The sequence below is a fragment of the Protopterus annectens genome, chromosome 7.part0 (genome assembly GCF_019279795.1).
Source record: "Protopterus annectens isolate FY-2018-M chromosome 7.part0, PAN1.0, whole genome shotgun sequence".
Classification (NCBI taxonomy): Eukaryota; Metazoa; Chordata; order Ceratodontiformes; family Protopteridae; genus Protopterus; species Protopterus annectens.
The window spans coordinates 1,051,240,648-1,051,263,832 of record NC_056739.1 but is presented as its reverse complement, the minus strand read 5'-3'; the positions used below and the strand labels follow the sequence as shown (position 1 = coordinate 1,051,263,832).

General features: G+C 39.9%; 1 protein-coding gene across 3 annotated transcripts in view; it reads right to left on the bottom strand.

The window, feature by feature from the left end:
* The window catches only part of FANCD2 (FA complementation group D2), a 1,694,389-nt gene that overhangs the window by 799,283 nt on the left and 871,921 nt on the right, over window positions 1–23,185 (bottom strand). For all 3 annotated transcript variants that reach the window (XM_044077594.1, XM_044077597.1, XM_044077595.1), the window contains exon 24: window positions 9,990–10,090. In XM_044077594.1, coding sequence (XP_043933529.1) covers window positions 9,990–10,090 — 101 coding nt within the window. The remainder of the gene's footprint in view (window positions 1–9,989; window positions 10,091–23,185) is intronic.

Below are 23,185 nucleotides of genomic sequence, written 5' to 3'. Positions count from 1 at the left end.
CAATTGAGAAAGAAGATAGTTTTGATATTTCAACATGTGAAACTGGCAATTCAAAGCCCTCATAGCTAAGGTGGAAGAAGTATAGACTTTCTTTCCCCATCTATCCAAAGCTCTGGCCTCTTTATCTGGAGGAACTGGATTTTTTACAACGGAGGCCTTGACGCCCTTAGGTCCCTGACTAACAGTTTCTGGGTCCGCCCTAGGACTCTTATAAAGATATTTATGAGCTTCAGGCACCCTGTAATACCTGTCCGGTTTAACAGGAGCAGGAGGCAAAGAATCAGGATTAAGTGAAGCCTCTGCAAACACATCTTCCACAACATCCAGAACAGGTGGTATAGCCAAAGGCCTATGCTGGGGCAAAAGCAAAACTTCCCTAAGCCTTTTCCTGGAATCAGAGAAGTCCTGACCTTCCCACTTAAAATGTTCCCTCATGGAATGAAGAGTCTCTGAAAAAGAAAAATCCTCTGGAGGAGAAGCAGAAGGAGTAGAATCATCCACATCAGAATCAGAATAGGGAGAATACTCCTGCAAGTCTTCAGCCGAAGACTCTGAAACATCCGAAGCCTGCTCAAAACTCCCCACCTCTGGTTCCACCCTAGGCCTCTTATCAGGAGGGGGCAAAGAACCTCTAATCAAAGTAATTAAATCTTCTGCCATTTTAAGCATGTGCTTCTTGGGCACAGATCCTGATGAACTAGGAGTGACACCAACAGAAGCTAAACCTGGCCTGCCTCTGGGAGAAGCCTTGGAAACAGAAGGAGAGGGCCTAACCACCCTAGGAAGGGAGGGGAGTACAGTAACCTGAGAAGCCCCTTCAGCCTGACCTGCCTCCTGAGAGGCCACATCCTGCAATATCAACGTCTCCCCCTGGGACTCCAGAGAAGCCTCCGGCAGAACCACCGGTTCCACTGACGCCTCTAAAGAACCGGCGTCCGGTACGGACGACTCTTCTTGCCTGGGTTTAGCTGCTTTGTCTTTGCGCTTCTTCGAAGCGGGCGTCGGAGCATCCGACGGCATATTGTAATTGCACCGCTTCGAAGACCAACCTGGCACAATCTAACCTTCGCTTAATAGTGCACTTATTGAACCTAGCACAAAAGCGACACCCAACAACGTCGTGCTCAGGCCCCAAACAAGGAATACACAAAGTATGATAATCTCTATGCGGTATCTGTTTCCCACAAGAAATACAGTTATTCACTTTTTCTGACATCCGGTAAACCACTGAGGCAAGAAGAAACGAAAATATTCGCCAACGGGTACTTAGCCAACTTTGACTCGGTCTGAAACTCCGAATTCGAAAAATTTCAGAACGCCGAACGGCACTTGCAACGCTGCTTCTGCATCGGACCATGCGGCAAAAAAGACTGAGGATATGACGTCGGTCATGCGCATTTGTACCCTGACGTCCTGATGTCAGTCTTAAGCGCCTTGACAGACGTCAGCCTAATACTTTGATATTCGGGGCGACCGAGGACAGCGGACTACCCAAGTGTAAGGACTGCAGCAATGTGAGATGAAGAACATCTGCAATCCAAATTGTGGCTTGCTACAGATTCCCCACCATGCCCCAAGATTCCCACTCCTCTTTTCTTGATATACTGGAAAATATTAAGGTTCAACCAAACACCCTAATAATGGACGATTTCAACTACCCCACCATTAACTGGGAAAATTACTCGTACCAACTCCTTCGTTCACCGCTTTCTGGAATTCATAAATTCCAATGCCCTGGATCAACTTATCCACAGCCCCACAAAGGGCAACAATATCCTAGACCTAGTCATTACCAATATGAGTGACCGGTGTTCCACACCTGAAATCAACTGCTCTTTGGTCAGATCCGACCATAAGCTAATCACCCTAGATATCCACATCCTGTCCCCACCCACCATTAAGGAAACCACGGTAAAACATTTCTCCAAAGCCAACTTCATGCTTCTTAAGACAGAAGTGTCTAACTTCATGACACCCATGCAGATGGACAATACAGTTACAACTGCTGAATCCTACATAAATGCACTCTGTAAGCACTTACACGAGTGCATGGATCGTGCTATCCCAAACAGAACCAAGACCCTATCCTCCAAAAAAAGGAAACCAATCTGGTGGTCCTCTGCCATAAACCAACTCTACAACAGAAGGAAGAAACAGTTGCAAAAGAGAGTAAAATCCCATGAGTGGAGGAGCTCCCTGGTCAGTCTCAGTAAGAAGCTGAGATACCTTATAAGATCCTCCAAAGCTAGCTACAAAAACAAAATCTCCACTGATTCTAAGGGCAACCACAAAACATTCTATAAGTATGTCAAGAATCTCAAAAACAACACCCAGATCTGCTCTGAGTTACAGCACAATGGCACGAAAATTACAGAACTAACGGATATTGCCAACATCCTGGCAGATAGGATCAGTGTGTTTTACCCCCCTCTCACCCCCTAAAGGGCCCATATCTATACAGGAAGAATGCAGAGTCCCTGCAATCACATCTATGCAGGTAAAAGCTGCACTCTCTAAAACCAAAAACACAGCATCCATGGACTGGACAACATCCCAGGCTGCGTTTTACACAAACTTCAGAAAGAACTGGCTCCCCACCTAAGCACCATGTTCAATCATAGTCTCATGTCAGGCTTTGAGCCCACTGAATGGCGCACAGCAACAGTTATCCCACTCCACAAAAGGGGAACCACCACTGATCCTGGGAACTATCTCGCTATTAGCCTGACGAGCCTGGTCTGCAAGGCCATGGAACGTATCATCATGGAACTCATAAACAAAGACATTGGTAACCTCCAAACTCTGGACCCCACCCAGTTTGGGTTTGTGAAAGGCAGATCATGCCTTTTGAACCTGAATGACATCTTTGAGGCAGTCATTAAAGCTGTAGACGAGGGTAAGGTGGTTCACACAGCCTATCTTGACTTCGCCAAGGCTTTTGACTCCATCCCCCATTCTGGAATTATAGCTAAACTCACTAAACTAGGTATAAATCCCTACATCACAAGATGGGTTGCCAACTGGCTCACTGACGGAACCTACACCGTAAAAGTTGCAGATTCCAAATCTGACTTCAAACCAGTGACAAGTGGAGTACCACAGGGTTCAGTCCTGGGACCTCTCCTGTTTGGTATCTACTTCTCTGAAGTACAGACTAACACAGAAGGCCTCTGGCTAACTAAGTTCGCAGATGACTGCAAACCAGGAGCCATAGTAGAGTCCCCAAATGATGTGGACATCCTACAGAAGGGCCTCACTGAGGCAGATGCCTGGTGTCAGAGGCATGACCTCAAGCTCAATGCCAAAAAGTACATTGTCATCCCCTTTGGTAAAAACTCTGTACCCATGAAGTATCACATAAACGGCAGTCTACTTAACGCCAAATGTGTGATAAGAGACCTTGGGATCCAGGTGGACAGTAGTCTCTCCTTTGATAATCACATCGCCACAGTGGTCAGGAAATCCTTCTATGTGGCACACCTCATCACAAAAGGGTTCTCATCCACGAAAAAAAGAGGTCATTGTTCCCCTCTACTCAGCACTCATTAGACCCATTATAGAGTACAATGCCCCTTTTGGAATGTACCTCACAAGACATCTGCAGCAGCTGGAAAGGCCACAGAAGTAGCTCACAAAGAGGATTACTGGCCTCAAACAGATGCCCTACACAGACCGTCTCAAAAAACTCCAGCTTTACTCTGTAACATATTGTCTACTCTGAGAGTATCTCTGCCTAACATATAAAGCTATGTTAAACCCAGAGCTGTTGGACATGCTACACCTAAAGAAATCCCAATCCCTCTGAGCTACACGCTCTAGGGACCTAAACCTTGTCACTCAATAAACAGGACATGCGGGAGAGAGAGATTCCTGTCCCAGAGACTTCCTATAATTTGGAACAAGATACCCATCTATGTCAAGCAAAGTTCCTCATTAGCACTCTTCAAGAAAAAGCTTGATGAGTGGATGGGAAATGGGAAATAGGAAATACACCCTGGGGATCACGTCTGTGGCTCTGCACAACAGGGGCACAGGAAATTAACTTTCTTGGGTGGCGTAAGCCAGGGAACCTTGTTGGCTAGGCTTACTTAGGCCCTTGGGTGATAGCCTAGTACCTACCTATGATCATATCAGCTGATCTGATTAGGAGTTCTCCTAAGTAGGGGATAAGAATGACTATCCTCTCCTACAGTATTCCGCTTGGGTACTTTTCTCCTCAGCTTCTCCACTTAGGGCTGCAAAGACCTTTGGCTAGTTCACACTGTGATATCATGTGCCAGGCCTGGACAGCACACCACACCAAATTTCATTTGCAAAACTTAACAAGGCACTCACACAGCAGATTTAGGATGGAGATGCCAGAGAAAGAGGGACACCGCAATGATAATTAGAAATCACTGAAGAGAACTCTCATAGTACAAATGCTAATGCGAATACATTGCTGACAGTGCAAACCAGAATCCTCCTATGTGGATGTAAGAACGAAAAAATCCCAAGAACTACAAAGCCCAGTCCAAGAAGGGACACAAGGCAAAATCTCATTAGGATGATCCCTTTAACAGTACAGTGACAAAACACTACAGTCACACTCCAAGCAACAACACTTGATGAAGGTGTGAATTGGCAATCAAGTGGCAGTGTTTCAAAATGTCCACAGTGGAGATTTTAAGCAAGGACTGTCTCTTTAAATTTTCCATTTTTTTTTTTGTATCACATGACTGTTGGGAAGTTTTAAACATTCCGAGTTGGTTTTCTTGTTTAATCCGAGGAAGTTTTGTATGCAGCAAAATGAAAGCACTAATTTTGTTATTCATTTGTTATTTTATTAATAAACACTTATATTTTAGTCTGGGGCTGTTAGGGTTCATTGTCACTCGTGGCTTTTTTGTTTCCTAGTTTTTGTTTTGTTTTGCAGTTTTACTGGGAAAGCAACTTCAAATTCAGCTTGTGCTGGAGACTTGAATCTGATAATTGTTTACTGAACAGGAGGATACTGGATTAATGGAGGACTATGTTCTGGAATACCTTTCTTCTGCTGTTGCATGGTTTTATTTCCTATGTGGCAAAAGCTGTTAGGGATCTAGAAACTTGGATTGATAATTCCTCTTTTGTGACCATCATATAATAATGGCCGTCAGAAGACATTTTTATTTAGCAAGCTAACTGCAAAAGGAATATTTCCACAGTCTAAAGAATTAAGCACTTCCTTATACTCAGCATTAATGAGACTGATTACCAAGTATAATGCCCCATTTGGGGTGCATCTGACCGATGATATCAATTAGAAAACCCTAAAGGTTTCTAACCATAAAAGATTATAGGGATAAAGTCCGTAAGCTATCAATGCAGGCTGGATGCTCTATCCCTTTATTTGCTGTCTTATACAATTTTCAGGGAGATCTTAGTCTCGCTTAATAAACCATAAGAGATCCAGTTGTCTTGGATGACCTCCTCTAACTCGTTAAGTCGAATGGCTCCAATAATAATAGATCCAAGGACCTAAATCTTTACCAAAGTACAAATATAACATGGTGAAGGGCAGGGTTATAACTTAGCACTTCCCAAACCTTTGGGATAAACTCCACGTGAATGTTAAGGAAGAAAACTCACTATCTTTCTTTAAACATAACCTAGGAGAATGAATGGGTTTTCACAAATATACTCTGGGATTGGCTGGCATGGTCCTCCTGGAGGAAAGAGGTGTGGCCTGAGGGAAGGTATTGGAAAGACAAACAGTCATAAGACTAAATGTCTTTGGAATGTCTATCAAATGTAAACTATTAGTTTGCCATATATCCCCTGCTAATGCAGTAAAACTAAGAAAGGTGGCTTTAGGGATGCTAATAATTAATTGCAAGATAACATCTTTTTATACTACTGTTATGGAGCTTATCTCCCCGGGTCTCCACTTAAAATGGGCTACTTGCCCAAACAAACTCGACCCGGTTAAGAAATGTACAATAAATAAATAAATTTAGTGTCATTCTCCTGTTGTACACCTTGGTGCATAGGTGGTAGTGATGGGATTCTAGTCCTATCAGAGTTGGGTAGCTGAAGCAACTAGATGCCCACAGTTTAGAAGGTATTATAACCAGGAGTAGAATGAAGCAACCAGCTCATTTATTGTTTCATATTACAAGGCAGTTCAGAAAAATGGAAAGGACAGAGGCAGACGTAAAGGAAGACAGAGCACCACAAGGCCAAAGACTTTTAAAATGGTGTATGCACCTATCGAACAGAATGTACAAGATAAAAAGGAAAAAGACAGGGAAGAACAAAAAAAAAAATTAATGGCTAAAACTCTCTGAAATTATTTATTTATGGAAGGAGGGTCACAGTACATACAGTAAATTATCTCCAAAGGAATAGGAAATCAGACATTGCAATTCTGGGTCACTTAAACAAATCAAGTTGTCACAACTAAATAATAAAGATACTGAATCCTTTGTAAAAATATCTGGCTGAAAGACAGATGTACTTGGCCCATAGAACTGTGAACATTACATTTAAGACTGTACTTATTAGGCCATGTTCTGAAATGTACAGTTTGGTCAGGATGCTGAAAATTAATGACAACTGAAAATGTATATATACAATGTACATCACCACTACTGAGACATAAAGACAAAGAAGGCACAGAATCACTACTGAGAATTATAAACACAAATTTCATATCATGGCCTACAGCCTCTTATTTTACCTCAGTAAATATCTCAGATATCTGATTTATGTTTAGGTGAATAAAATACTCTAGGAAGATGGTTTAAGCAGTAATCAGCATAGCATTATGAGCAAACAATTTAAAGCTGGATTATACAAAATAAACCCTCGAGGAAAGAACAAAATGAGTGCTCATTAAAAAAAAAAAACATACGCCAACTCCTGAATAAGATAAGGGAGATAACATGGAATGGGGGACAAATGGACACATTTTTCCTTCACAACTCACAAATGTTGAAGTATTTTTGTTGGGGTGAAAATGGTCACTTGGTTTGATGGTGCACCAAGGACAGAAGTGTAGTGTGCATTTAATGAACTGTGCAGGAAATCTACAAATTAGAAGTAATTATTAAATATGTTCACTATATACAATTATTAGATTCAGAGAGTGGGCAGACTATAGTAAAACATGTTCCTAAGCCAAATATATTATCAGCTGGACAGGCTGACATAAGTATGTTCATGTATACACTCTAATATGCTCATTATGTTAAGAGGGTTAAGGTAAGGAATTATACTACAGTTATTATGAAAATTAAAGTAATACCCACATTGTCATATGATATTACTGGTAGAGATTATTCAAGATTTAATGAAATGGTATTAGAACTTAAGAATAAATTAGAAGGTCAGTGAGGTATTTCTAGGCTCAGTCTCCCTGCATGACTCTATTAATGAAAGCCCATGTATTAGAATATTGAAATTTCATGCAGCAACTCAGCAGATAGGAGCTGAAAAGTTATTTATATAGCTCCAAAAACAAGCCATAGCTTACATAACTGTTGGGATAAAAAGTGCTGCAAAAGATTCCTTTTTTTTTTTTTACCTTGAATGACTGTTTATGTAGAAAACTGAAAAATCCAAAGTTGCAGGAAAAACAGAATAATTACCAATTCTATATATATATTAGACAAGATATTTACACATAGTTCTTTAACATCTAACTATATGGGTACTGCCAAATGAAAAGACATTTAATAAAGTGTCACAATCTTTCTAATAGCCAGGTTATGTATAGATGCTACTGACCACTGTACAACATGTGTTAAGGGCTACATAGTAACCATAACCTTAACTGATAAAGTTCCACATCAGTCTATCCTTAGTCCCATGAAACCATTGGCTTTTATTTTGATGGACATAATAGGTCCTGTAATTAGAGCCAAAACATGATGTTAAGTAGATCTCAGTCCTCTTGGATTATACCACACAACTCCCAAAAGTCATTCCATTACTGAAAAAGGAGTACAAAGGTATCACCTAAATAATCAGTGTCTTGGTATTCAGGTGATCACCACTACCCCCTACCATCCCACAGATGGTATGCTGAAACATTAAAAACTATGTTAAGAAAATATGTTCCTTCTGAAAGTAATAAGACGTATTACTGACATTATTTCTACATATTCATATATACCTCATGCCATGCCCCCCCCCCCATTTCAATTAGTTTATGACAGGAATCCACAAGGATTATTAGAAACAGTAAGATAATCCTGGGAAAGAAAAACAGGCACATCCATATAGAAATATCCCTCTTGAGTAGTGTGCAACAAGGATTGCCCGGATTTATGTTCAAAAGTCAAAAATAGCACAGATTATATTATGATAAAGTTTAAAAAAAGAAAAAATATTTTCAAATGCTGGGTAAAGTATGCTGAACCTAGTTCTGTGACATATACACAATATACATGCCTGAAAAGTAACAAACTTATGTGAATCATTTGAAAAAATGGTTTGAGAGAGAGTTTTGAACCTCATGCTAAGATTATTGGATTCAGTTAACTTTATTTCCAAAAAAGAATAAGGCACTACAATGTAAATGTCTACTGGAATAAGACTGTGAATTATAATTCAGAAGACCATCAGTGGTCATCAAGCATAACACCAGTATAAATGTGCTGATAAGGTAAGACTGATTCACTTTATACAACATAAAAATTCCTATGAAACATGATGCTTAGAATGCAAAACATCATATGTATCAAACACCATTTTATAAGAGCAGATGTTACAGTGAGGAACTGTACAAAATGTCACAGAGCACATAGGGACTGCTAATAGTCATAGTAACAATAAAGACATACAAATATTCATAAGGCACACGATTTTAGTGGGCAGGGTCAAAAGAGAAGACTCTTACAAACTGCCTGCCCTGACGAACAATCTTCTGACCAACTTGAAGGTGTAGGACAATGGTTCTGAGGTTTTGATGAGGATACCTAATAAAGATGAAAATGACTAAGCAATACACTTTCACAAGCAGACAAAAATGTCTTAATCTTGATATTTGCTATGAATGTCAGAAAAAGAGGACAGATAATCGTTACCTCACTGAAACTGTTCTGCAAACAAGTATTAGGAAGGTTACTTTCTAAGGGAAGAGCTTCCCCAGAATGCAGAAAGTTCAAAATACAAGTAAGGACTTGGCAAGCTGAGACTGTCTCAGTTAGCACAGTGAAATAAAACACACTATTATATCTCAAGAAAAGTTTTTTAATGAGGCTCAAAGTCATGAACATGGCAACATATAATATGACAATACCACTATTGTGCCCTAAACTTCAACATACATCAGTCTAAAATCAACTGTATATCACACCTTAAATAATGTCATCTTTTTTGGGGGATTCACTTATCACCATGGGGTGGGCTGTTCTTCTGTGGCAGTGCGGCTACATCCAAGAGCCTCACCCATCCTCAACCTACAGTGGATTCTGTGGCCTGATTATAATCTTACAGGTAGGATTCACCAACCACCCTCTAAAATGGTGATGTGAGGATCTATGGGAGGCACTGTGAGAGCCAAGGGGCTGCCATGGCTAGGCAGAGGAGCAGGACTGCTTGAGTTATGGTTTTAACTGCCCAGCACAAGCTTGTTCATACACAGGGGCTGGTGTGCAATGGACTATTGGTGTAAATATCCATGCCTCCACAAGTGATGTGAACAGGCTTTCCTGCTCCCTTGAGACAAACACCTGGTCCCTGTTCTACACTGTGGATTCCTCTGTGGAATGTGCACCTTGAATGCAAACCTTCCACTCCTGAAAAGAGGTGAGAAGGTTAAATCTCAAGATTCTCCATCACATGCCAGTTCTAAGAGATGCCAGAGGCACTTATCAAGTTCATGCCAACTATACTGTAGTTCCAACTTTATCTGTCTTGCCAATGGTGTTGCTAATAACATGATTTTACTGAAGGCTGCAGCACAACATAAAATATTGGGTGCCTATGTTTGTGACACATCATTCAACCTTAATTATACATACCAAGTAAGGCATCGATCTCCTCCAAGTTACCATTATGCTGCTTCTCCTCGCACAATCTGAGAAGTCGGAAGAATGGTGCCAAGCACATTGGAGAAACAGACCTGCAATTTCAGAAGAAAAAAAATGCAACTTTTAGCTCCATTAGGAAATAAAGTAGTACCTGTCATGGTTACAGGGCAAGATGTGATTAGTGCCAGACAGCTGGAAAATGATTACTCAATGGCATATATGTATCATTTCATAAGCTGTCCTTTTACCATTTGCTATCATCTATATGCAAAAAATGCATCTCTTGAGCTGAAAGGTTCAGTTTTATGTAAACTAAATATATATCATATGGGCTAGGCTTGTAAAGGCTCCAAGGCCATTAGCCTAGTACACACCAATGAACATATATATATATATATATATATATATATATATATATATATATATATGTGTGTGTGTGTGTGTGTGTTATGTGTGTGTGTTATATGTGTGTGTGTGTGTGTGTGTGAGATTTATATTTGAAATGAGAGCAGCAAATAATTCCAAATGGTCATGGCTGAAACAGTTCTTCATTAACTAATATGGCAGAGTTACTCCTTACCTACCAGCACAAATAACTATGTTAATGGATAGTCCTAAAGCTTTTTCCTAACAGATGTCATACTGCAGCATCAGCCATGCCTGTCATCTCCATTGTGCTGTGTAACTAAATTCTGTACTTAACTTTGTGATGACACCAAAAAAAGAAGCAAAAACCACATGAAATAAATTGCAGAAAATAAACTAATTCTCTGATCATTTTGCAATAAATATACAATAAAAGGTACGTACGTATTATCACAACCAGATTTTTGCGATCATAACGGTTGCTTCCCAATAGTGAAATGTGACCAAATGTAACTGCGGTGGTGGTGGTGCTGCAGTAGCATTGTCGCCTCACAGTAAGATGTTGTCCTGTTCGATTCTCAGCTAGAGCGCCTTCTGTGTGGAGACATGCATGAATGGGCGTACCTTCATTGAAGGTTGTGAGTCAGGGGCTGGCAACTCAGCACATAAAAATCTGCCAATCATTAGCGGACCGGAGTTCCGCTGTGGCGACCCCTAACTGGGAAAAGCCGAAAGACACAAACAAAATGTTTTAAAAATGTGAGACAATGTGTTTTCTTTGACAATGAAGGGTCTTTTATGCAGGGTTACAAATAAAAATGAGAAAAATACTGATGCTGTCTATGCATGCACTTCCCTGGCAGCACGTCATGCCATCTTCCCGGTTACTGTAACTTAATGCTAAATGTCATGAGTTAGAAAAGTTTCTGGAAGTACATACCTTACGCTTTCTGTAAGAAACTGCCAGAACACTGTTATCTGCCTACTGAGGGAAAAAGGGGTTTTCAGTATCATGTCCACCCAACCGTAAATCTGAATGCATTTAGTTTACAGAAAACCGTAAATCAGAAAGGTCTGTTCATAATCCGCAAACTATGTATGAAAGGGGTTGTCTGAGGTCAACACATTTAATATCTTCACTGAAATCCTTCCTGTGAAACTCTCATCTCTGCTTTTATTAATTAGCCCCAGGAAAATCTACCGAACCATCAAGTAACAGTTACAATGCAGTTTATTATTTTTGGGAAAGAAGTGCAGGTTATCGTGAAGATGGCCAAACACTGACATACACACATCCTTCTCCACATAACTCAGCGGGAGCAGCCCTCTGTAGTGCATTTTTGATTACCTCTGACCAGGAAAGCACCTCTGTAGTGCATTTTTGATTACCTCTGACCAGGAAAGCACTCTCCCCGGGAAGGTAAATTTCAGCGTTATTCCTCTTGCAATGTCATAAACCACCCAACAGAATAATACTTAACAGCTGACACTAGTCTTTTCAGGCTAACATTGCTATTTTTGCAAAAACATTATAAAGTATGGCAGGGTCCAAATCTGGTTGCGATAATATGCAAGTACCCAATAAAATAATAAAAATAGTAAACCACAGCAATACCATAGGACCTGGTTTATCTGAATGGTGGTAGTGTTACATTAAGGGTTTTTCTAAGGTAAGGGGAGACATCTGGGCAGGGGATTTGTCCCCATCTTACTAATGCTTGCTAACCCTAACTCGGCCTCTACTCCTAACTCTGAATCTTACCTTACAAAAATCCTTTCCGTAACAGTACTACTATACAAGATAAGCTCAGATACAGAAACATGAACCAAAACACATTCACAACACGAAAGCTATCCCCTTATCTCACCATAACCCCACTCCCTGCCAGCACCTGCATACACTCCCACTCCTTATATCAACCTTCCTACCTCTGTCCACATTTTGAATTGAGAAAATTTTGATAACGCAGTTCTGACTTTCAAGATTCTGAAATGTCAACCTTGGTAACTGCATATACACATTATATATTTTGATCTGTTACTAATAGTCGATCCACATATAGGGCGGCTGCGGTGGTGCAGCGATTAGCGTTGCCACCTCACAGCAAGAGGTTCTCTGGTTCGATCCTTGGCTGGGGTGCCTTCAGTGCGGAGTCTGCATGTCCTCCCTGTGGTCGTGTGGGTTTCCTCCGGGTGCTCTGGTTTCCTCCCACATCCCAAAGACATGCTGTAGATGGATTGGACACTCTAAATTGGCCCTAGGTGTGAGTGTGTGCGTTTGTGCCTTCTGTGGAAGGTTGGTCGCCGGGCTGGCAACTCGACACCGTAAAACTCCACTGCCAATCATGAGCGGACAGGTGATCCGCTGTGGCGACCCCTAACTGGGAAAAGCCGAAAGAAGAAGAAGACTAATAGTCAATCCACACAATCATCAATGTGCTTAATGTCAACAAGAGCATGCCTGAAACACTGCTGTGCTAATCCTCAGAATATTTAAAAAAAAAAAATCATTTTTTGCAGGAAGGTAACCCCCCCCCCCCATGTGTGGGAGGGCTGTGCCCCCATCTAATTATGTATACTAGACTCAATCCCTGAGGAAGTGGCATATTCCCCTTTCCCGGTGATCACTGCTTACTGCACAACTGTCAAACAAACAGTTGACCATAAAAGCAGGTCGATTTTAGCCACGATCGACCTTCCTTACTAATGTATACAAAATCATGTTGTATTAACTAAGAAATAACAGAGACTGCCATTTCCATTGCTGGTGTGAACTTGGAGATGATTATAGGGCAGTTTGAGGAGAACCAACAATGAGAAAAAAATGGTTGTTGGTTTCTGTCATATAACATGAACTTGTATGCACGTTGTATAGACTTCATAGATTTGAAGAAAGAACATGAGAAAATTGTAGGCTCTTTGCCACTACCAGATGCCCGGACTTATTTTTGAATATGGATACTGCAGTGCAGTATAGGACCAGGCACTAAACCAAGGTCCCATCTCTCTGAGCTAGTGGCAGATCAGGTTGATTGCAAATGACTCCACTTGCCAAACAAAAGAGTAGAAGCGATTTATTTTACATGTTTGTCCTACATAATATACACTTACTATAATTACATTTTACAATGCAATGTTTTGTACACTTTTTAACTAACATCGCATTTTTATATTCATTTACTCATCCTTTACCTTTCTGCTATGATCACTTCTGTTTTCTTTTTATCACAGTTCTGTAGTTTGTTACACAGTTCTTCACATCTGCAGTTACACAAATCTTATACAGCAGTAAATACTCCTTTAAACCTTTATGCAAGTTTTTTTTATCTCATATTAGCACACCTTCCGTTTAGTTTCATGCCTATGTCATGGTCTCGAAAACACTCATATTTTAAAACATTTCCAGAGTTTTACATGTGAACAAGGCCTGTTTGACAAATTACTCCAGTCTACATATCTTATATCTTGCTGGATACACTTTATCTACCATTTTACAGGCAGTTTATTGAACAATAACATTTACAAAAACATCATCTTTAAACCTTTTATCTCTCCCAAAATATTTTTCTGTTTTTTTCTTATACTGTTTCCATGACTTAATACAACAGCTTTGTTCAGTCATTTTTTTTATAGCAGTCTGCTCTTTTGCATATTCTACCTCACCACCTAATTTCCACAACCTAATTTTATTCACATATTCATTTATTTCCCTTATATTTCCTCTTTCCAGTTTTTTACTTGACTCCACACTTCATAGTTCTTCCACAATACTTCCCTCTGTTTACTTTTGATAGAATTATATAAAGTAAATAAGTAAAACACCGAATGTGTGATAAAAGACTTTGGGACCCAGGTGAACAGTAGTCTGTCCTTTGATAGTCACATCACCACAGTAGTCAGGAAGTCCTTCTACATGGCACACCTCATCATAAAAGGGTTCTCATCCAGGAAAAAAGAGGTCATTGTTCCCATCTACTCAACACTCATTAGACCCATTATAGAGTACAATGCCCCTTTTGGAATGTACCTCACAAGACATCTGCAGCAGCTGGAAAGGCCACAGAAGTACCTCACAAAGAGGATTACTGGCCTCAAATAAATGCCCTACACTGATCGCCTCAAAAAACTCCAGCTTTACTCCGTAGCATATCGCCTACTCCGAGGTGATCTTTGCCTAACATATAAAGCTATGTCAAACCCAGAGCTGTTGGACATGCTACACCTAAAGAAATCCCAATCCCTCCAAGCTAGATGCTCTAGGGACCTAAACCTTGTCACCACAATAAACAAGACATACTGGAGGGATAGATTCCTGTGTCACAGACTTCCCATACTCTGGAACAGGCTACCCATCTATGTCAAGCAAAGTTCTTCATTAGCACTCTTCAAGAAAAATCTTGATGAGTGGATGGGAAATAGGAAATACACCCCGGGGATCACTTCTGTGTCTCTGCTCGACAGTGGCACAGGAAAATAACTTTCTTGGGTGGCGTAAGCCAGGGAACCTTGTTGGCTAGGCTTATGTAGGCCCTTGGGCTGACAGCCTAGTACCTACCTATGAACCTATAAAAACTGGTTTCCCTCATAGTAATAACATGCATTTAAGAGAAGAAAAAAAAAATATATATATATATATATATCTACACACATACATATATAATTTGGTAGAACTGTTTTTCCTTTATAGTAACAGAGGTTTGATAATCAAGTAACAGTGTTATATTTTTAGAACACAGCATCTGTAAAGACAGAAAAGAAATATGTAGTAAAGAACTGTGATTAGCTTAATAGAATGTGCTTGTGTGGAACAAAAAGCATTATACTTCTGAATGTTTTTGTATCAAATGGTATTGACAATAGTGGCTTGTTCCATCCATCCATCCTCAACCCCTTTTTCCTATTTTGCACATGGGGTTGGGGTGTCACTGTGGCAGTCATCTCGACTCAAGGTTTACACTGCTGGGTGGCTAGCCCTGCAACAGTAGTTCATTTGTAACACACACACACACACACACACATGGAATGTGGGAGGAAACTGGAATAGACAGAGGAAACCCATGTGAATGCAGAGAGGACAAGCAGACTCTGCACAGAAGGCATCCCAGCCGAGAAAAGAAGTAGAGAACCTCTTGCTGTGAGGCAACAATACTAACCCCTGCACCACCATGGCAAATATCCTAAACAGGTAAATGTACACAGATATTCAAGTGAAAAGGGAAATGTCTATATTCTCTTTCAGCTTTTCCCAGTTAGGCGTCACCACAGTGGAACTCCGGTCCGCTAATGATTGGCAGTGTTTTTTTTTACGGTGCCGAGTTGCCAGCCCGACACCCAACCTTCACAGCAGAAAAAGTTACAGACTATCCTATCAATGAAAGGACAATTCGACCTGCTGAGAACTGGTTTTCTCTGGATGAGATAAGAATGCAGAAAAAGAAGGCTTCAATTCAGGAAAAGAATGTTTGATCAAGGACAAAGTTTTGAAACTAGATAAAAGTGGCTGTAAAAGACTATTTGGGGGACATTTTTGTAATCTGAGTCAGCTGAGGAAGTGCAGTGCATCTGATAGTGATCTGTGTTATCAATAAAAGTCTTCAGCATAAGAATATACAGTTGTTCTGTTAGTCTGTGTACCTGCTGATAATTTTATATGACATCAGAAATGCTTTCCAAACATTATACTTCTTTGATCACATCTAGTTGCAGCATAACTGCATCTTGTTTACCAAACTACATATCTAACGCATATAACACTTCATGCACGGAAAAGCACACTTCCGTATTTCCACCAAAACACCTATACTTTTCTCCTTAATTCAATCTCAGTCAAAAGTTTCTTTAATTCATATTTCACTTTTATAAAAGCTTCTTTCACCTAAACTCTAATTTTTGTTGTAATGGTCAAATAATCTCTGCAAGACACATAGGTACTTTTGCCTATTCCATTACTTCCACTCAACACTTAATCATTATAGCATTAATTATCACAGTAAATTTAACTTTAGCCACTGGACATCCTTGTTTAACAGTTTTTTGAATATAAACATATCACCTACACATTCATTAATGATCATTTTACTGCATGTACTTTCATAAACAGATCAATGTTTGTCATTTCAAGTCACATCCCTTTCCAATGTACTGCCATGCTCTATACTCTCACATGATTTGCTACATCGCATACAAGTATTCTACCACATTTTCATTACCCTGTCTACTTCCATCAACAATATTAACATGTTTTCATTTGTTTCCCTATTACTGCATGCACACCTTCATATATAACTTCACTTACTACTTAACCAAAACTCTCTTGCAATATATTCATGAATGTTTTGTAATCTATGTAATGTTGTGAGGTATTTCCAGTGGTACCAGGAGAAGTGGGACAGTGCATGTGAGCATATGCCAGCATGGCTGGCTGAAGTTTTGTTGACAGTCTTGTGTCATTTGACTGTCAAGTTGATTTGTACAGATGTTTGTATTAAAAATCTATTTGTAAACGTTGCTTACATTACAATGGTGCAACAGAATCTTAGCGTTCTGAATGCGAACTGTGCCAGATTCAGGTGACTAGATTTGTAATTCTATAATCAGCTGAAAGATTGAACTCTAGCAGCAGCAGTTTGTTTTTGTTTTTTCTTTGGAATCTGATATAAAAGGTCTGTGTCAGCTAACACAGTTCAGTAACAGTAGTTCAGCTGTTAGTTGTACAGTTCAGTCAGCGTGTAGTATCTTATCCTGCCTTGTGGAAGTGAGCATCTCAGCAGTACATCTTGCCTTGTGATACTAAGTGAGTTAACTAGGGACAGTTTCTCTTTAGTTTAGTTAGGAAAATACCATGAGATTAGTTTAGTATTATTTATTTTTCTGTATGTGAGATTCTATCCAATTGGGTTATTTTTTATTTCCTGTGACTGAAAATTCTTATGCTTATTGTAACTAAATATTATTTTCCTATTTTCTATTTTTATTATCCATTCTTAAATATTTGTATACCTTTTCATTGTGGCTGGTCTTTTAGTGAATATTTTTAATATCTTGAGAGTACTTGTACTTATGTCAGTGTCACTGTGACTACCCTGTGAATGTGTCAGCCTTTCTCGTGTGTGTGTGTGCGCGCGCATGTGGGAAAAATCAGATGTATGAAAAATCAGATATTTGAGAGTATGTGCCAGATACTTGGAAATGGGACACAGTACTACAAGGTGGGTCTTGTTTGAGATCTCGAGAGAGAGTCAATTTGATCTGAGCTAAATAATAGTTTGGGCACCAAGCCCTTTAGAGCTTTCAGGTCAAAAGAAAAGAGGAGGCTAAGTCCTGAAAGGAGAATGCTAGGAATAACATAAAATGTTTTCACACTCTAGCATAAAACAACATACAAAAAACAAAGGGGATGGAGGGAGGGAAGCAGCTACTGCACGAGCGATTATACAAACATCTACTGTTATGGTAAGTTTACTTATACAGCTGTACTATGTTCACCATATTGATCAATGCTGCACTAGGCTTAGCTATATGGGTAGATTATCCTGCCTATTTTACTTGAGAGATGGAAGGGGAAGGGCCCAGAAGCCCCTGGAGAATGGAGCTAGAAAAGCCTGATCTAGACCTAGAGCAGGAATGCACATACAGAGCACAAAGTTGCTGCTTCTAGGATACTTCTAAACATTTCCAAAAAGTTATAGATGAAGCCAAGATCCTGGAAGAGGGGGTCTTGATCATGCTTGAAATAATATAACAGCCAGAGAGAATCATTTGGAAATAATTGGGTTTGACGTAGGTTGCCCCTTCTTCTTACCTTTCGAAGAAATGAACAAATATTCTGAATATCTGAAAAATTTAGTTCTGTCAAGTTAGTACCGGAGAAGTCTATGAATATCCAAATTATCTCCCTCATCTTTATATTCAGGAAAGAAAATGGGGAGATGGGCAGTTTGGCCTAAAGTAAACTCAGATAGTGCTTCAGGCATTAAAGAGGGGTTAGTATTCAAAGAGACCCTGTCTCTCTCTGTAAAATTAGATATGGTTGACTCATCATAACAGCTTGCAATTCAGACATTCTTTATGGAGAGATCAGAGCATTCAGTAAAATAGTTCTCCATGTTAAGAACCTCAAGTGAGCCAGATTAGCTGGTTCAAATGAAAGAAGTGTTAGCTTCTCTAACAAAAAATTTAGATCCCAAGGAAGGGCCACTTTCAGATGCAAAACCTCTTTCAAAAATATTTTGACTTGAGAATGCACTGAAAGAGAAGACTCCATGAGCAGACATTCAGATATGGATCATGAATGAACCTTAATGGAGGAGTAAGAAGGACCACAGGATAACTCACATAATATTGTGAAAGCAGAAAATAACTAGCCCTGAATGCGTGATAGATGTGTTGTTGGCACCAACTAGAAAAACTTTTGAATTTGCTAATATATGATTTTATAGTAGTAGGCTTTCTTGCATCCATTAGTATCTGTTGCATGTCCTGAGTAAACAAGTGCCATAAGGGGAATTAAGACTGTATCATCCAGGCAGTTAGTTGAAGTGGATTGGGGCTGGGGTATATCAAATATCCCTGATCATGTGTGAGTAGATCCATTCTGTGACAAAGCTTGTGGTAATTGCCCCTGGCCATTTTCCAAAAGAAGGGAAAATCACTGCTGCCTAGGCCAGAAGGATGTTACCATAATGATTCTGAGGGATTGTTTCTGAATCTTCAGAAGTACCCTGGATATCAGCTGAAAGAATAGAAAAGCATATAGGCACATTCCTGCTCAAGGAAAGGAAAAGACATCCGTCTTCCAGGCCTTCTTCCCTAAAGTCTTGGAGCAGAATCTTGCCAGCTGATTGTCCAGACAGGAAGCAAACAGATCTACTTGAAAGACCCTCTTATCTAGTTTCCATTCGTGATGGTCTACCCTTGTCCTGCTCGGCTTGTCTGCCATACAGTTCTTTTCCAGCAGATTGTAGGATGCCTGTAATTTCAGACTGTGCTGTGAAGCTATATCCCATGCTAACATGGCTAGTCTGCAAAGGGTGTATAACCTGGTTCATCCCTTGCTTGTTGATGTACCACATGACTGTAGTATTTTCTGTAACAACTTGAACAGGGCCAGGAGAGCCAAAGACAATTCAAACAGCAGTGTGTCTTGATCAGAGCAAGCATCTCTTTTATATTTATGTGACTGCATCTGTCCTTGGTGTCCCACACACCTTGCACTGTTCTGGAGCAGGAAGGGTTGAAGGAGAGACATGGATTTAGAGAAATTTGCTGTCAATACCAAGTAATTTCTCTTCTGACAAATACCAGCAAGGGGATTTGAAAAGGTAAAGGATGCTAATGGTGGGACAAAAGATACTTCGGATACCAATGTGTCTTTCTCATGTGGAGTCTTCTCAGGCATATCATGAGAATCACAGATTCCATGAGACCCAAAATCCTGAGGTATTTCCTTGCAGTGGCCAAAGTGGAAAACCTTAGAAACTGGTATTGATACAGATCTATTTTCTTTCCTGTGGAAGAAAAGCTCCTTGAATTTTGGTATCTAGCTGACACCCCAGGAACACAATCCTGTGTGAAGGAGTTGAAAAAGACTTCTGAATGTTCTTTTCGAATCCCAGCTTGTGTAAGAGATTTGTCACCCAAGTGAGAGATCCCAGACATGTTGAAAAAGATTCAACACAGATAAGCAAGTCATCTAAATATGGAAAAATCCAGATACCCTGTAGCCTGCAGTGAGCTATAACTGGAGCCATACAGTTAGTGAACACTATTGGTTCAGTGCAGAGTCCAAAAGCTAAGGCAGAGAACTGATAATTTTTACCAATTCTCCAGACACACACTCATACTGAAGACCTCTCCCATTTTTATTCACCCAGTAAAAATCCCTTAAAGTTAAGGAGATAAAAGTCTGAATCTTCTACACCAACTACCAGACTGCTGAAGGAATTTTGAGTTTCAGTTTCACTATATTTTCAGGGAGTTATGAGTTTCAGTGCATTTTCATGGAATTGTAAGTTTCAAGGTAAGATAAGTCTACTGTTAATCAGGCTAAGTCTGTTTTCAATGTGCAACTTACTGTTTTGAAACTGCAGTCATTGTGCTGTGGAATTTGAAAGTGTTAGTAGCATAATTGCCTTTGGTGCAGAAGGCTGTGTATTCTGCTCCCACACCAGGTAGATGGAGTGCTGATACTACAGTGTCCTTTTGATTGCTGATTATGTGGTGCATTTTAAGGAGGGACAGAGGTTCTGTACTCCTGAGTGTGTCCTCCTTTGCATAAGATGCCTAGTAACTATTAACTTGCTGTCGGTTTGTCAGTCATTCCCTATTTCAATATTACCAGCTTACCCACTTTTTTAATGTAACATATGTAATTAATTATTCAAGGGTAGCAGGTACTGAATTTGTAGATGAAACATTGCAATGCAAAGTTGTTTGCCATTCATTAGTTACAGATCATCTTAAATGTGGAATTATCTGGATGACTTACTTCTGCACAGATTGTTCATATTGACTGATGTTGGTGGATTGTAAGGACACAAGTCTGAGTGGCCTTTTATGGTTGAAAATTTTTGAAATGGGTAGCTTTGTCATTATTGGGTCATACATTTTGCTTAATTTTTTACTGGAAGAATGTTTAAAACTACAAATGTAAAACACATTCTAATAAGTGATGCTATATTATACAAGGAATATAATTTAGTACAATCAGGAAGGTGAATCAAAGGAGACATACATGTATGCATGGCCCTAAAAATGTATGCAACAAGCCTATGGTTTGAAAACAGCCCAAAGGTAAACTTAATCCTCCACTAGCCAGATGTATTTTCTTTGAATATGGGTTTAATGCTGTTTCAATGAGAGTTTAAAGGGCAGAGAAGTTTACTGCTCATGCTAAGTCTGTTTTCATTGTGAGACCATAATGTTCATTTAGCAAACGGCTATTAGTGTTTGTGCTACAAAATTTTAATTTAAAACTTTTGTTTCAATATGTGTAATCACTGTAGAAGTAAGAAAGAAAATAGCATGCACACTGACAGGTTTGAGAAGTGCTTATGATAACTGGACAGAAATAGCCAAGCAATGGAACACTGGACTGACTGGGGAAGGGGTTGCTGTTGGGAGAGGGGGTTGCAGGAGGGTCTGCTCTGGGGGGGCCAATCTATTACCCTGCCTACACCCCCATTTGACCATGATTCAGCTCCACTTACAACCCTGTCTCCCTCATATTTCCAGTTTTCTCCAGCAACACTGTTCAAGTGATACCTTCACTAGTCTTTAGACAAAAAATAGTGTCATCTTTCACTACTTTAATATTATCTTAAACAGATTTGTATTTTAAATGTATGGAACAACTTGAAAAGGCAATATTTTACCAGCAATGAGCACACTCTCTCTAGACAGTGACTTCTGATGAGTACAGTCTGGACCTGGCGCAAATGCTCTATGGTGATAGCTTGGCCTCTGAGTGCAGCACTTGCTTAAGTGAACTTGTGAATCCTAAGACATGGTTGCCAATGACAAGTCCAGAGCCCAATGTTTTTTTTCACAGTTTTCCAAAATGGTAACTGCAAAAAACTGCACCAACAATGGATAGTTCTTGACTGCAGTTAGGAATGAAAAGCTAAGCTGACAATACAGTCTTCCTGGGGGACTCAACAGCAGCTCATAGTATTATACTAACTACAAGACTAGCAAGTCTGAAGACCATGTGTGCCATGCTGAATATCAACCTCAAGATGCATCTCCCCACTTCCAGGAGGGCAACACATGTCAGACTGGGGATGAACATGCAAGTTATTGCAGAGGCTGTGTGTCTGAGCACGTTCCAGCCCAGGCCATCTTAGTTTAGCAAAAAACATTTTGCAATTCAGTGAGTGTGTAATGTTTGTAGTCATTGGCTGATTGGGGTTACCTGGACTATGGCTTGGAGTAAGCACCTCATTGGTTCTTTCAAGCTTTTTTTAAAGTTGTTTCAAGTTTCAACTTTCTATTACTTAAGAGGTTACCTTGTGAGTGTTTCTGCTTTTTTACAAAGAGCTAATCGGAGGAAGGGCACTGAGCAAAACTCTGATCTGTGATATATAACCAAGTATCCTGTTTTTTGCTTATTTTTACTAGTTATTGCTTATAGATATTTATAGCACTTATTGTCTGCTGCATACTTTTTACTGTATTTTATAGCTATAAACTAATCTGCATGGTTGTACTAAACTCTTCTGCCTCACAGGCCCTGATAAATAAGGTTTTTACTGTCACACTGTTTGTAAATCTTTTCTAGTTAGTTTTTGTTCCGATTTCCTGACAAGGAGTGTATCATATAACTGGTTTAGTTTCCCACCCTCCTTCCCTATTGGTATTATACTTGGTGGCTTTGCAGTTGCCCGTCCCTACTGTAAATTTGATCTGGGACACTCCTCCCAGTCTAGTGTCATTAGCTCATTCTACCTAATACAGAGAGAACATTTGTGAAGGCCAACCCACTTAGTTTCTTAACCTTGAATTATCTTCAGCTCCTCCTTCCTCCCTTTCCACTTAACTAAAAAAATTCTAAATTTTAAGCTTGTTTCCTGCCTTTCCTGTAAGTAGTCTAGCCCAGCTACAGATTTGCTGTATCCAGCACTGTTTCTAGGCTTCTGAGCCCCCCAAGCCTTTCTGTGTTGGAGGGAAGCCTTCTAGCTTATCAGTGGGAGGGGTAAGCACTAGATAGCCTATCTACCACAAGAGGAGTGGTTTCTGGCCCAGAAATTGTAGTTTATTGGCCATTTGGGCAATGTTTTCCATCTCTTTCAACTTTCTGGTTTAAAAGCCCACATTTGTGCTTG